Below are 15,553 nucleotides of genomic sequence, written 5' to 3'. Positions count from 1 at the left end.
TTTGACCAAATCACCCAAATGGAATATAAGATGACCTTGTACTAATGTGAGACGTGATACAATAGTATTAAATCAAAGTTCAAGTGTTGTAATTACCGATTGTATTGTGTTATATTATATTGTCATTATCTAATTGCCTACATCTTGACAATATCGAGTACATAATACCGAACTGGGTATCATAACTTGCTAGATTAGATGTACACCACAGTACACAACCAGATTCTCATTGCTGGCGTTCAGAGGTACACTGCCGCGCAGTTACTTCATTGGTACTCTAGAGACTGAATCTGTTCTAAAGTACGTACATGTACATCGGAATCACACAGTACACACATGCACTACTGCACTGGTATAGTAACCATGGTACCCACTCGGGTACACACAGAGTAGCTGGACAGTAGTGTACCTCTAGGGCGGCAGTAATAGGAATCTGGTGGTGTACATAATGAAGCACCTTGATATGCGAATAGGGCGACGCTTTATCTTATTAACAGCCGTTTAGTTTCTTGAACAGCCGTTTAGTTTCTTAAAAGTGCATATTTAAATATGGTCAAATATAATTTATAAACATGTATAGGCCTATTAGAGGGGATCAGTCTCCCTATCTGCTATCCTTGTAACCATTATTACAATAGAGAGCGCCCTCACACACATTAATGATTTTCTGCCGAAGTCTGTGAGAGGCAATTTATTTCAATTTATTTATGTATTTTCAGACAGGTATTCCAAGACCGTTGTACCACTATATCAGTGACGTTGTCTTTATTATTTAATACGTAAATCTTATGCACATTATGCCCAAAATAACACCAACACCACAGTTATTAATTTTGTCAGTTTTTTGCCTTTTCCTCAAAACTGCAAAAACTAACTTCGGCAATTAGGTTATGAGGGTGTCGATATGCATAATACATGCAGGTGACTCGGGTCAGTTGTAATCAGTTCAAGTTGTATACGTCAAAGCAGCTAAATATAGCAAAAATATGAGAACTATTTCAATCTATGGCTGCTATATGGTGATCAACACCAAAAGTAAATTATTATATTCGATAATTATTGTAATTAAGAAATACAATGTCATGAAATACCAAATATAGTCCCAACTGGATACGGAAGTGCGTACGTACGCGTAACTATGCAACCCTGTGATTGAAGCGCGCTTAGAATATAAAAATTTATAGATTCATCGATGAAAAAGGCGGACATTATGCTCACGTAAACAAGAATGTGATTATTTAAGGGCTCTGGTCCCGAGGCTCTGGTATGAGCGCTTGGACAGTGTTTTTAGTGGGACACTAGAGTACATGAGACATATCGAATTGCATTCTGAATACGAAGAATATCCTTCCGGTATCAAATAATTTAGATTGTTTTTGAAATTCGCGATATTATACAAATTGTATGACAAATTATTAAAATGTGATATTTTTTTTAATTTTCGATATATAACAGTCCTCGAAATAAACGTTATAGATCTAAAGCTATATACTTAAAGTGTATGTATCTGAGATGAAAAGCCGACGATCAATTGAAACTTGTGACCTTTCATATTGAAGATATACATTTTTTCCCCAAAAAGACCAATTTTTGGGGGTGTTTGGGGAAAAATTCCATATCTTCAATACGAAAGGTTAAAATTTTCAAATGATCGTCGGCTTTTCATCCCAGCTACATACACTTTAAGTACATATCATTAGATTTATAAAGTTTACTTCGAGGACTGTTAAAATATCAAAAATATCAGTTTTTAATCATTTACCATGAAATGTGTATCATATCGCGAATTTCAAAAAATCTAAATTATTTGAAATCAGAACGGCATTCTTCGTATTCAGAATGTAATTCGATATGTCTGATGTGCTCTCATGTCCCACAAAAAATACTGTCGAAACGCTGATACCAGAGCCCTTAATGGCAGCTATACGAGAATACGTCTGTGGTCTATTTACGGACAATCAGATACCTGTGCACATGTGATAACAATAATACAATGTGCTCAATACTCTAGTGTCGAAATACGACATGTATCGAGTCAGGTGATATAGTTTAAAGAATACGTTAGTTTGTCTCATGGCAATTAATTGGCATGCATAATTACCGAGAAATAGCATTTTGTAGACTGTGATTGCTATGGATGCGTATTTGCCAATTAAAGGGACAGAACAAGCCGTACATGTTCAACTTCGTCAAGGCGATATCACACGTCAAAAGACGGATGCAATCATCAATTTCAGACCAAGTTGGTTCAGAGAACATGCTTCGGGTAAGGTTTGTTTTTAAAGACACTTCTACATTATTTTAATTAATTAATTAATATCCATTGTTGCTATTTATTGTGTGGGCTGGACAAACTGTAGTTCACAGTGTCAGTATCGCATATTAGTACAGTGCCTTACGTAGCCAAATCGCCTCCCGTAGGACTTGCATGTTTATTTTGATTTTTGAACTTGAAATTGCTAGATGGTATAATATGATTAAGTTAACCATGGTGACATAGGATCATATGGTGGTTATAATACTGGTTCCCTTTGACCTGCCGTTTTAACCATAAGCTGAATAGTTGGAGACCATTTTCGTTTCATCAGAGAATATTGAAATATTTTACCATGTAACTCATTAATCAATCATCCTAGAGATGTGCGATCATTGACTTTTTTGGTTTTTTATGATTGGAGGAAGAATTTTGAGGACCAAGTTGATTTTGAAAACTTACCCGCCATCTTGGGTTTGACCCCCTTAACCTGTCAGAACAATTTGCAGCATAGTTCATTTGATTTAGTAGTCCATGTAGATTAGATTTCAGTTCAAACAACAAAATAAACATGAACTTCTCACCAAATGACGTAAGGCTCCAGACTATATACCATAGACAGCCTTTTAACTCACTGGTTTTTAAAGCGTATTGCATTGTTTACCTATAATGTATATATTTTGTATGCTGTTGGTAATGTGTGCTTTTTATATCTCGGTGAAATGCTTTGAAAGCCCACGGTAACCATGGTAACTAAAATCAATTAGATTTCACGTGTGCTGCGATCAGATTTACTCCTCTATTCGTCAAACGGCAAGAGTTTTTAGAATGCTGCTAAAATAAGACAACTTTTAATGCTAATTTATTGCACATTCTAGGGAAGCGTGGTTACCTTATTTAAATAGCCGAATGAAATATTTTTGTGTCAAAATTGAAGCATCCTATGTATAAAAGGAATATGAATATTTACGGCACATCATATATAACGATTCTTGATACCAAATTGTGGCACATTTGATGTCGTTTAAGAGGCAGAGAATTTTATTTCAATTTTATATAGGCCAAAATATTTTTTTAATTGAGCAAGAATAAGGATAGAAAAAACGTTGAAAATTCGATGTAAAGATTACATTAGACCCCACCACAGATTACTGTTTCCTTTTTATGGTAATCTAACTTTTTATTTCCTGGAAAAAAAAATGGAGTCTAATGTGGATTTTTTAAATAATTGATAAAAACATCGAACGTGTATACAAGAAAAATGGTAGACTGACTGGCCATACCTCGCAACCGACCCGATGTACTGCAGAGCACGTGGTCGAAATCAAAATCGATTTAATATGTGTATCATAGTACCCTCGTATTAATTGTCTGTATGCGCTTAAGAATTCAACAATATAAATAATGGTATTAATACACATTAATGTTTTTAGGCAAATAAAATTCCAAAATATGGTACATTTTCTGCCTTTGCTTGCCACGTGGTAGGCCTATGTTGAAGTTGCGATTATATGTTCAAATAAGTTTTAGATGGATACCAACAAGACAAGTGGCGGAGCGGTCTAAGGCGCTAGGTTCATAGAGTATCCAAAGCGGTGCGCCGTAAGTTCGAACCCCGCCTCTGTCAACTTTTAAAAAAAGTAAAATTATAATTTTACTTTTTTTAAATTTCATATTGGGGAAATGTGACCTGGAGAATTTATGTATGGCGTGGAGTGGTGTGGATCAGATTGTTATAATAGCACCAGAATGGCACTACATATTTTCTGAAAATGTCTATTGCCCTTGACTTAACATGTACACAATGCTCATTGTCCAGTATAAGCTACATAGTATACAACGGCTGATTTGTAACAGCACTTAAAGCAATAATGTGCGATTTGCCGCAGATTGTTCTTTATTCCCCAAATACTGTTGGTTTTCACTGTCACTTTTTTAATGCATTTCTTTCCACGCAGCGTCTATTATGGTTAAAACCCTAATGTACGATTTCCTTCAGATTTTAAATTTGTTATTCTAGACTCATGCTGCTGAAATAATACTAATTGTGGGGAAAAAACAAAGTAAAGTGAAAGAAACAATACTGGCTATTTTGACCGTATGTAATTCTAGAAGAGGAAAGTCATAATTTATGAATTAATGAACTTCATGTCGAACTTTGCTCTGTTGACCTACAAACACAACCCATTTGACTGATTCCATTTAGGTGCAAGTTGGGACAAATGACTTACATTTTAACGACTTGCAACTAACCTTAATGTAACAGCATGAAAGCACTGAAGAGGTAGAATGGGTACTACCGCACTTGGAAACGCAAAACAATTGTGACAACAGGGTTCATTATAAATAAAAAGGTATCATTTCCAACTCATGTGCATAATTTTACTCGGGAGGGGGATACACCTTCGTTTTAATATAATCCTAAACGCATTCTTACTTAAATGGTTAAAACTGGAAAAATATGGCTCGACCGGCCACCCACTGGCTTTAAAATGGGCCCTCGTGAGCAGACGATATTTGCATATTTTCAACTTTCAAGTCAGGATAGATTTATTAGATTTTCAAAAATGGTATTAAAACATATCCAAACATGATGCAGTCATGTCTACAGTAGAATTCATCTCGACCTTTGCAGGACTTAAACCCCATTAAAAGCTATTAACCAAGATAACACTCATTGAAACAGCTCAACTGATTAAATCGGATTTTCTCTGGTTGTGCACATGTGTCTGTTTTATATGTGCGGTATCGCTATGATGTGCTATAATACAGCTTCAGTTGGGTAACTGATTATAAAGGAAACGCAAGGAAACAATGGTATGTGGACCTTTGTTCACGAAATGAGACAATGGCCTGCTTTTTGTTAACCAGCATTCTTGAAAATGAGCAACATAATGATTGTTGACTTAACACGGTTTGGAAATAATTTCTTCATATTTTTGGTGTTATCTGTCGTTTACATATCCTTCCTAAAACACAAAAAGTGCGACTATTTCGAAACACCTAAATTAGCTAACAATTTAGGACATGTTACAAAACCATATTTTCTAGAATTTCATAGAATAGTTTAAATGTAGCTTGTACCGTTTTTTTTTGGCATCCTTCAGAACGGAGCGGTCCGTTACCAATATAGCTCAATATTTTCGGTCAAATCTCCATTCAATTAACACGGGGAGTTGGCTAGCTATGAGCTAGCTATGCTTTGCCCTCACTCATATTCTACGAAAGTGCGACTATTTCTGAACATTTTACCTAGCTGTAATTTTAGGTCATGTTAGAGAAATATATTTGCTAGAAGTTTGGAGAATAGTTTAAATATTGGCCGGTTATTTTTCACACAGTGATGTTAACTAGGCAAATGCAATATACTTCTAACATACACTATTTGTAAAGGTCGCGCGTCAATGGTGAGAGCACTGTGTATTGTGTATAGGAAAACGGACAGTAACTGCAGTATGACAGTTATAGAGATTCCAGTGTAATGACCAGATTAATTAGCACGAAGAAGTTAAATAATCTAAAGCATCTTGTCATAATTATATTCATGAACAGGAGTGTCAACACCGAGTTCAGCCATGGTCATCATGGAGGCAGCTGGAAGTAGGGTAGAAAGTGAATATTTGACCATGAGGGTGAAAGGTAGGCGATATCAATCAATATGACACATTTTACACATTAATTGAACATTCATAGTACCGTTTTCGGACAATCATTGTACTGTTTTGTTTTCTGCATTGTTCACGTTGCTGTAATCACGCTTGTTTGTTGGCATGTAAACTGTAATTATTTTAAAGAAAAGGTGAACAACGGTGGCGCTATTTTGTATCTTACATCTTATTTGCATCTTTAGAAGGGATAGACACTCGTATAATGGCATTAACACATCAGAAAAAAGACTTAACAAATTGCAAGGAAATTTGTCAAAAAACTAATTTTTGGCCAATTTAAATTTAAAATGTATGTAAATAGCGCCCTCAGTTTGCAAACAAATGTATAGAATAAAGATTACTACAAAAAAGCAGAAAATTATGAATAATTTGATATAGAAACGAGAATATATGTTAAAAATAGCTATAAAATAGCTCCTTCCACTAAAATATATGTGTATATTAGTGTGATAACTATTGGTATTGTTCAGGTTTATAATTGAACATTATATAATGTTTTGTTAGAAAAATTAGTAAATGTTCACATCACACAACCGTGTAATATTAATTAGTTGATCATTATGGTTGATGCTGTTGGGTTCTGCTGCTACTGTTCTGGTTGATACTGTTTTAAATATTTTAGCTATTCCTTCAACTAAAGCTGCGAAATCTGTACTTTTCCTATTTATTAATGTTTCTTTAGGAAGCTTTTGTGATTGCTGGTACATCCACGGAGCGGTGCATTCGTGCAGCGTTGTAAGGTATTCGTGCCTTCCGAGCGACTAACATGCTTACCATACTTCAACAATAAGACACCGAATATTTCTGAAAATGTAACAATGGCGTGTATGGTGTAACGCTGTGTGGATGTAGCAGTTGCCATTGTTACAATTTGCTATTGCCTTATACCGCGTCGTTTTTGTTCTTGCACTCGGTTAGGGACCGTTCACAAACACTTGTTAGGGGGTTCTGATGCAAAAGGGGGGCCTGGAAAGTTTTGACCCTCCTAAGGGGTCAATGAAAAAATGACCACAAAAATTGAGTTTATATGCTTTTCTATGGGGTTGACCCATAATTTTCATGTCAAAAGGGGGGCGAAAAATGTCGTGATGCTTTTTTTTCATCAGCCCCCTAACAAGTGTTTGTGAACGTTCCCTTATTGTTGCCACAGTTGTTGCTCCCAACATTGCTACTGTTTTAACGTTTATTTGCTCAATTGATTTTGACAGGTGGGTTTCGTGTTATTATGACATCTGGAGGCAACCTTCGACAGAAGAAAATAATTCATATCACCCATTTTTATGAACCAACAAAGCTTCAAAACGCTGTGTTTATGGCCCTTCGCTTAGCAGATAAGGAGCATTTGAAATCGATTGTGTTCCCAGTCCTTGACTGCAGTGAGTAGTGTAGAATATTATACATATCAATTGATATCGTAATTTTCCATTATTTAAAATGTATCTACTGTGAAAAAAATCTATACAGTAGGGGTTCCTATTTTTTTGTACGTGACCCTAGTTTCTTGAAATAGCAAGACGTAATATATGCCTTAACCAAATGTTACATTACACATCACACAATGAACTCTCGCCCCGGCTTCTTCATTCTGTCATGGGTAGTTCTGCGACCACATAATTTGAACTCGCGAACCATTGGTTGAAACACCTTACCATAGAAATATGTATGGTGATATTATTTAAAATCACTACGACTTCAAACTCAATAAAGATAATAATAATACATAATTATAGTGTTTTCTTGATGAATTTTACTAAATTCACGGTTTGTGCATGTTGTTTTACGATTCGTCCTATCATGTAAGTACAAATATTCACAAAATTGACCATTTCCATGTATTATAGAATTCTCCAAAATATTGCATCAGATTTGGTCGCCCAATTTTTCTCGGCCAACTAATTACAGCAAACAAACAACCTGGACCAGGAAAACATGGCGTGCATTCAAATCATGGCTCCCATTGTACAGGTTGTTTCCGTTATTTGTCTGAAATATTATAATGAAGTTGGTCATCATCATTTTGGTTGTATGAGCGTAATACCGTAAAAACTCGATAGTTAGCATATGTGTGCTTACTATCGAGCGCTTTTGAAAACATGAATTTTACCAACTGAGCTAATGGGGTTGAGACACACATTTGCAGGTTTACTTGTTCGCATTATTTATGTGTATATGTATCGATGATTTGCTCAAACCTTTACACTATTGTGGATTGGGCTCTTCAGCTGGGGGTTTTGATTAATAATGTAACTTTATGTTAATAATGATCAGACGATGATAAATGAAAACGTGAATATATAATCGAAGTACCGAGAAAGAATTCAGGATGAGTCTACTTGGAGGCGGAGTGTGTACTCCAGTTTTTTTGTGGTCCCATTATTTTGTTTGACTGACAAAATTTTGATCATTACCTTTTTTTTATCAACGAATAGGTGATAGCCTTCAACAGTTGGTTTCCAGTTTGTATAAAGCATTTGATAACTTCGCTCGTCAATATCGACCGGAATTCCTACATTTGATTCAAATAGTTGTACCAGATAGGAGAACTGAAAATTTCTATTTGGCCGTAAGAGAACTCCATGAATCGTCTACACTTGTTGATGTAATGTACAAGGAACCGATGAGAGAAGTTTTGGAAGCTACTGGTATGATATGTACGGTATGGATGAAATTATTTTTGTTAGCTTTACTTTTTTTCCAAGTGCGGTACAACTGCTCATGAACTAGTCTAACAGGATTTTCTTAGGATTTAGATTTGTCATACATTAGTATCACTTATTCAGCTGTCATGCACTTGAGAAAGTTGTCAGACTTATTTGGACTAAAGTTTTAAATTAAAAAATAAATAAATAATTAAACAAATAAATAAATAAATAAATAAATAAATAAATAAATAAATAAATAAATAAATAAATAAATAAATAAATAAATAAATAAATAAATAAATACATAAATAAATAAATAAATAAATAGATAAATAAACAAAATTAAAAAAAAACACCTTGCGACGACAACTTTAAAATGTTCATTTCTTGCAGACTACAGAGCAGTTAGAAGGCGTCACTTTGATAGTGAGGTATATCCAGGACGACGATGATGAAGACAGCATTCCCAGACAGAATGGGTCTCATGCAGTCGTCGGGTTCTGTACCGACGACGGTGACGACGATGAATACTTCGTTGATAATGACAGTAACAAAATAACAAGTAAGTTAGTGTTTCCGTAAACACTTCAACACATACCCATACTTTCTATAGGAAGGTGAAGATATGAATTTATGTCAACAATCAAAGTTGAGTGAATTGAAAAATATTAATGATAAAGAAGAGTTGACAATATTAAGATGCACACTTAGTGCATACAATAGCCCCTGCCCAAGACAAATACACGCGAATCTATTATAGCCTCTGTAATAAACATGGGATGTTGCTTGTTTTGCCTTCTGGAGTATTTAATCTCATGTGAGCAATGTGGTTTATTCCAATTTGGTCTCTGGTAGATATTGCCGAATGATATTTTTGTTGATGTACAAAATCCCATGTTTACTTGCATATTCTAGATCAAAGAATAACTTGTTTTCTTCATCGACCAAATATTTCTTTAAATATTAAACAAACCTGTTTTCTTTGTTGTTTGTCAGATGTCTCATAACAGCGCGTGCATCGTAGTTCTATTTTATTCAAATTCTACCAATCAACTTACATGTAAACGTTTCAAACATTGCCATCCTTCCAGATTACCAAGGACTCGAAAAGTGGTATACACAAAGATCACCTGTCGTCCCTGAAGGCGTAAACGAAAGTAATGAGATCAACCTGGCCCTCAACAGACTTGGCTACGATGGTAGCTGGGGTGATGGCAGCTCTTTCGGGGTGTCCAGAAGTATGTATAGCCTGAAGTAAAATATTCGATTCGCATAGCAGTTCGTTTTACTATAATCTGAAGAGATTGGACCGAGAACAGATGTCTCGACACCCATATGTAGGGGTGTGTGGGTAGGGTGTTATGTGTGCTTGTATGGAGACTGTTGGGGTGTGCGCGGGTAGTTGAATAAATTAACTGCTCGCAAAAATATCGTTACACAAGGGTATTAAGTAAATCAATAAAATCGCTGGATGCATCATTTTATATTGCAAATTTTGATACCTTTTGTTGCTCTGCGATCTTGTTGTATTGTCAGATAAGAAAAGCTGCAGTAGCCCTTATACAAGGTATCCTGCATAAGTTTCTGGGTGCGCATCCAATGCAGTTCTTGCTTTATTGTGCGAAAAATTATCATGATTGCCGCCTGGTTAATTATTCGAAGAAAAGCAATGACAAGAAGAAAATGTATGATTAATGACAATGGAAAACAGGAGTCAATCTGGATTCGCTTCAATCATTATACGCTTGCGAAGTTACGTAATAAATCGGATTAACTACCATAGCAATAGGTGAAAACAATTTTGAACATATCGCGCTGCACTACAAGCCGGATGAACTAATCACCTGTGTATGTCTGCAATCATAGATTGAACACAGTACTGATCTTTTCAAAGATACTAATCTTACAGGTGCAAGTGATCAGCCTGATATGGTTCAATGCAGAGGTACCGCGTGAAAGTTTCAGTACAGCGCGGTATATTCAAGAATTGTTTTCACCTATTGCTATGGTAGTTAATCCGATTATTACGTAACTTCGCCAGCGTATGCGCACTACAGAAGCCATCACATTCAAGAAGCAGCGAATCTCGGGTTTCGATGGTGGAATCAACCGAGAAATTAACCAAACATCAAGAGGGACGAATTATTGGCCTTTTAGAAGCCAGTGTTTTGGTCAGAGGGCAGTCCGTCGAGTTGAGACTCAACCGTAAAGAGATGGAGAGACAGGTACGAAGATACAGGGAACGTTGATGACTTTCCTAGAAGTGGCCACCCGATGGTTACTTCTGAAGGACAGTTTCTAAAATGTCCGCGTTTCTCTCTATGACTCCTGTTGTGCTTGATGCAAATCTACAGTGATTCTTGTGCCCCATCTCAATTTGCGATTGATCATATTTTCATTTAAAGCCATGCTTTTCACCGTTTAATCAAACATACGGCAAACATAAGTGTTGTAAGTTTGAATGAAAAAGCCGCGCAACAAAGCAAGTACCACTTTGGATAGAAAACTAGGCACTACTACTACTGCAACTGTTGAAATCCGACCCTACCTTTCAAATGATTATAACTTTTTTTAACGAAATCGCAGAGCAACAAATTGGGTGTCAAAATTCGCAGTATAAAATGCTTCATCCAGTGAACTGATTAATTTGCTCAATACCCTTTTGATTGTGAAACATGACGACAATTCAAAGTGTAAAAATACTTTTCATGAACAGTTTAGTTGTGTGGGAATGAGTCTGCACACGCATGAATGTGTCTGAGGTAACAACTGGAAAACATCCATGTTTGTAAATTAAGAGACATCTTCGTAAAATATGAACGATATGCGCTCGTATATATTAATGAACAGAGTCAAATTACATAATTTTTCACCAAACGGAAACCCTCGAGACAAACTGGCCTCTTTCTACGAAGCATGTGGTGGTATATTACATAAGAAATTCATGGGTATTTCCCATCTCATCTCGCCGACGAAATAGCAAAAGACAAGAGAACAATAAAGCAAATGCTTCTACACACCCACGCTCCGCATCTGCTATGGTGAGCTCTTGTCTTTTATTCATGTCGGTATTGATGGCTGAGGGTGTAGTTATAACGCAATTGATTGCAATCTTTCCGAGAAGTAGAGAACACTGATTCCATGTGGTAATTTTGATTATTGTCAAACAATTGTTACGGTAGTTGAATGCCTTAATGGGAAATCTAATGCCAACAATTATTCTAAAAACTATGTAGGCGAAATGTATAAAACAATTGTATTTGGAAATCTGAGTTTTTATAAAACAATAATATTTGGAAATCTGAGTTTTCTGTTTAATTGAGGGATTTGCAGTGCTGCATCTGAAGTTGATTTACGGATGGGTGGACGCGACCGCGATTCCTCTTTAAACGAAATTCGGTGTTTGGAATGCCATATGTCGCTTAATGGGAAATCGAATGCTAGCAATTTTTCTTTAAAAATGTAGGCGAAATGTATAAAACAATATTATTTGGAAATCAGAGTTTTCTGTTTAATTGGGATACGAGGGATTAGCAGGGCTGAATCTACAGTTGATTTATCGGATGGCGGTCGCGACCCCCTCTTTAAATGAAATTCGGTTTGTGTGGGGAATCAAACTATTAATTCCTCGAATTAATACAAAATATTTGTAACAATGTTAAAATTGGGTTATTCAGATTTCACTTTACACCCATTCAGGGATCCCATTCAGTGATTCATAAATTGCTTAAAAGTGAAGGATAAGTCATTCAAATTGTCATTTGGTATTTTTGAAATGAAAACAATTGGCAAAACATGAAGAAAACAGCAGTATTGATGAAGTTGAAGCCCCATTCAAATACATGTAGCTAATTTAAATTATAGATTCGTGTAAATGCCTTATTTTGTCTTTTAAAAATACACAGCTAGCAGGCTATGCTACACATCAATGACAATGACAAAGATACCAAAATCTGAATTTTGATGATTTTAACGATTATACAGATGAGCAAATCACTGAATGGGCCTTAAATGATGGTAATGGAGATGATGATGATGATGATGATGATGATGATGATGATGATGATGATGATGATGATGATGATGATGATGATGATGATGATGATGATAATGATGCTACTGCTGCTGCTGATTCTTTACTGTACTTATTATTCCTGCTACTTCTTTGTTCTCAGGAGGTCTTATCTTCGTTTTCTACGAAGGCATACGATTTGAGTTGGGTAATCGATCCCCATGCACTTTTCAGATTGTGGAAGATGTCAGGTCACCTGTTAAGCATATCTGGTTACGGAATATGGTCCACAAGGCACTACGGCTTACTGACCAACGAGGCTTTGAAGAAATCACTTTTGTGATCAAGCGAACCGGTAAAAACAATTTTTTTTTCAAAAATATTGAGATACTTGAGAATAAAAGTGACCTATTGTAATTCATTTACCATAAATTGACGCCCAATCTAATACACGCCCCCATCTTTTTTTTTCAAAGAAAAGGTGATCAAAATAAAAAGCTTTATATGCCTTAGCATATTTATAGCGTGTAATAGAGAGAATACGGGGGGTATTGGTCTTGAATCACACAACTTGGTCGTTGCATGAGGCATACGTATGGTATGGTGGATAAATGTGATGCGATCAAGCAAAATTAGTCAGAACTCTGAAATGTTGACTTTGAGATATAGTCAAACAAATTATTTCCTTTTGTTTCCTCTTGTTTTAGAAACACTTTCATTGCTCATATCTTTAGAACTAGATATTCAATTTCAATGAGATATTCTGCAAAATGCAGCTTTGTAAATCCTGTTTACCATTCTATATATTTGCTTGATCGCATCACAAATGTGTCTCTGGCTAAAGTGAATGATTATAAAATAATGATTTATAAATAAGGTTGCATAGATCACATCCTGCGATGATTTTATCCGCGACGTTGAATCATCATAACAAATCATTTTACGGACACCTAAAACACCACTTTAATCATTCACGACTTAATATACGTATAGTCAGATATCGGAAGTATGCTAAGATTAATTCATAAGAAACCACAATATTTATTTTTTTCTTTTCCAGTATGCGGCAGTAAAACGGATGCTCTGTATATAATTGAAGGCGTTAATAATTTTGCCTCCTACTATCATCCCATCCACGTGCGTAGCGTTAATATCGTTACAGCATCTGGGAATGTATTCGATGCCTTCAAAGCTGGTCAAAGACTGCATAAATGGATGAAAAATTCCAAACATTTAGAATGTCGTCATCAAAAACAGAACGTGGCTTCATCAAATACATCATCGATATCGTTCCCCGAAGAACAGAAGAAATACAAGATTATCTTGAGCATAGTAATAGCTATTATTGCCTGTATTTTAATGTTTTATTGAGGGGACTAAAGTGAACATAGATCTGTGGTGTGTGAAAAGTGATGGACAAAAGTTTGGAATATTTTTATTTTTGTATCAAATCCAGTTTTCAATCATATTTGGAACAGATTTATTGTTCTGGAGTAGTTCTCAGTTGAATTTAATTGAAAGATACAAATGTCCTTTGATGTTTACATCACAGTTTGTCAATTAAACAAAGAATTACATGAGAAAGCGCATTCCAATGGAAGGATCACACAATCGCAGTCTTTGTATCACAAAATGAGATTAAAGACACTAGCAAAACTTAAACTCTCACTGTGACATGTTCAGGTAAGTCTTTTATTATATACGTGAGAAAACATAACTCAATATATGTGCGTCCACCCCTTGCCAGCTCAAGGTCATGTGCGCGTAGTAACATTCCCTCGACCAGGTTTGCCAAGGTTCCTTGTGGAATACCTCGCCAGCAAGCCAAGCAACGACGGCGTGTCTATCTGGGCTCAAAGCCGACCAGTGCAGTCAAGATGTTCTTCATTCACATTTTCAAGGAATTCCCTTACGCGTAGGGCTCTGTGGTGTTGTCATCTTGGATAACGAAATTGTTCCCGAAGTCTCTTCTTGCAAACGGAAGGATAACTGTACCAAGAACATGCAGGAATTGGTCCTGGTTCATGTGTCCTTCTAGCATGTAGAGGTGTGATTTCGACCTACTGTGAAATGCTCCCCATACTGTGATTCCAACACCATCTCCCTGGACTATAGGCAGGATACAATACTCAAGCAGGGCTTGACCAATCGGACCTTGAATCGGCCATCTTGTCTGTAGAGGAGGAACCGGGCCACGTCACTAAAGATCACATTACGCCAGTGGCCTACTGTCAAATTCCTATGATTCTGTGAGCTGTCAAAGCAAGCGCGTATGCCGATGTCTTTGCAGAAGTATCGGCTTTCTTAATGGTCGTCTTGTGCAAAAACATGCACTAACCAGTCTATTGTTCACATGTTTCCTGGTAACAGGCGCGTTTATGGACCTCAGCCATTCTGTTCATAGCCGAGATGCAGGCTTCGTGCGGCCATTGCGGCAAAGTCTCAGGAGAGATCGGTCTTCCCTGGCGGTGGTCTTTCGGGCCGACCTAACCTTGGTCTATGTGTGGTAGTTCCGGTCTCTCGACGTCTCTTCAAAATGTTAGAAACTGTACCTTATGTAATTCCTAAAGCGGCACCAATATCCTTCAGTTGCCGCGATTACGTAAGTCAATGACGCGGGCGTATAAATCTGCACTCAACTCGCACCCCATGATCAGAAATATCGTATACAACAGACAGATGCAACACGGTATGCAAAAGCCAATGTAACCTTATGAATCATATCGCTAAAATAACTGCGAAAAGGTTACCCGATGGTTCATTGGTCATGCATAAGAAGCCATTGTCCTACATTACGTATTGTGTGATATGGAATGGTACCTAAGACCTTGCCAGACACCCGTGATCCATTTCGCATGGCTGACGGGCCATTGATGGTAAGAAATCTGCACTTAAAAAACAGGGCTATGCAAAAGAATAAAAATATTCCAAACTTTTGTCGATGACTGTATGTTGCATCAAAATGTCAATATACCTC

General features: G+C 36.4%; 1 protein-coding gene across 1 annotated transcript; it reads left to right on the top strand.

The window, feature by feature from the left end:
* Positions 1-1,979: 1,979 nt before the first annotated feature.
* On the top strand, positions 1,980-13,983 carry LOC140143004 (uncharacterized). Its single transcript, XM_072165063.1, has 8 exons — positions 1,980-2,266; positions 5,807-5,893; positions 7,131-7,298; positions 8,352-8,578; positions 8,958-9,126; positions 9,656-9,802; positions 12,740-12,931; positions 13,637-13,983. Exons 1-8 carry the CDS (start codon positions 2,134-2,136, stop codon positions 13,945-13,947), a joined length of 1,434 nt encoding a protein of 477 aa, XP_072021164.1. The 5' UTR covers positions 1,980-2,133; the 3' UTR covers positions 13,948-13,983.
* Positions 13,984-15,553: the final 1,570 nt, after the last annotated feature.

This window comes from Amphiura filiformis, chromosome 1 (assembly GCF_039555335.1).
Source record: "Amphiura filiformis chromosome 1, Afil_fr2py, whole genome shotgun sequence".
Lineage (NCBI taxonomy): Eukaryota > Metazoa > Echinodermata > Ophiuroidea > Amphilepidida > Amphiuridae > Amphiura > Amphiura filiformis.
The sequence above is the reverse complement of the archived record's forward strand: the minus strand, read 5'-3'. Positions and strand labels throughout refer to the sequence as shown.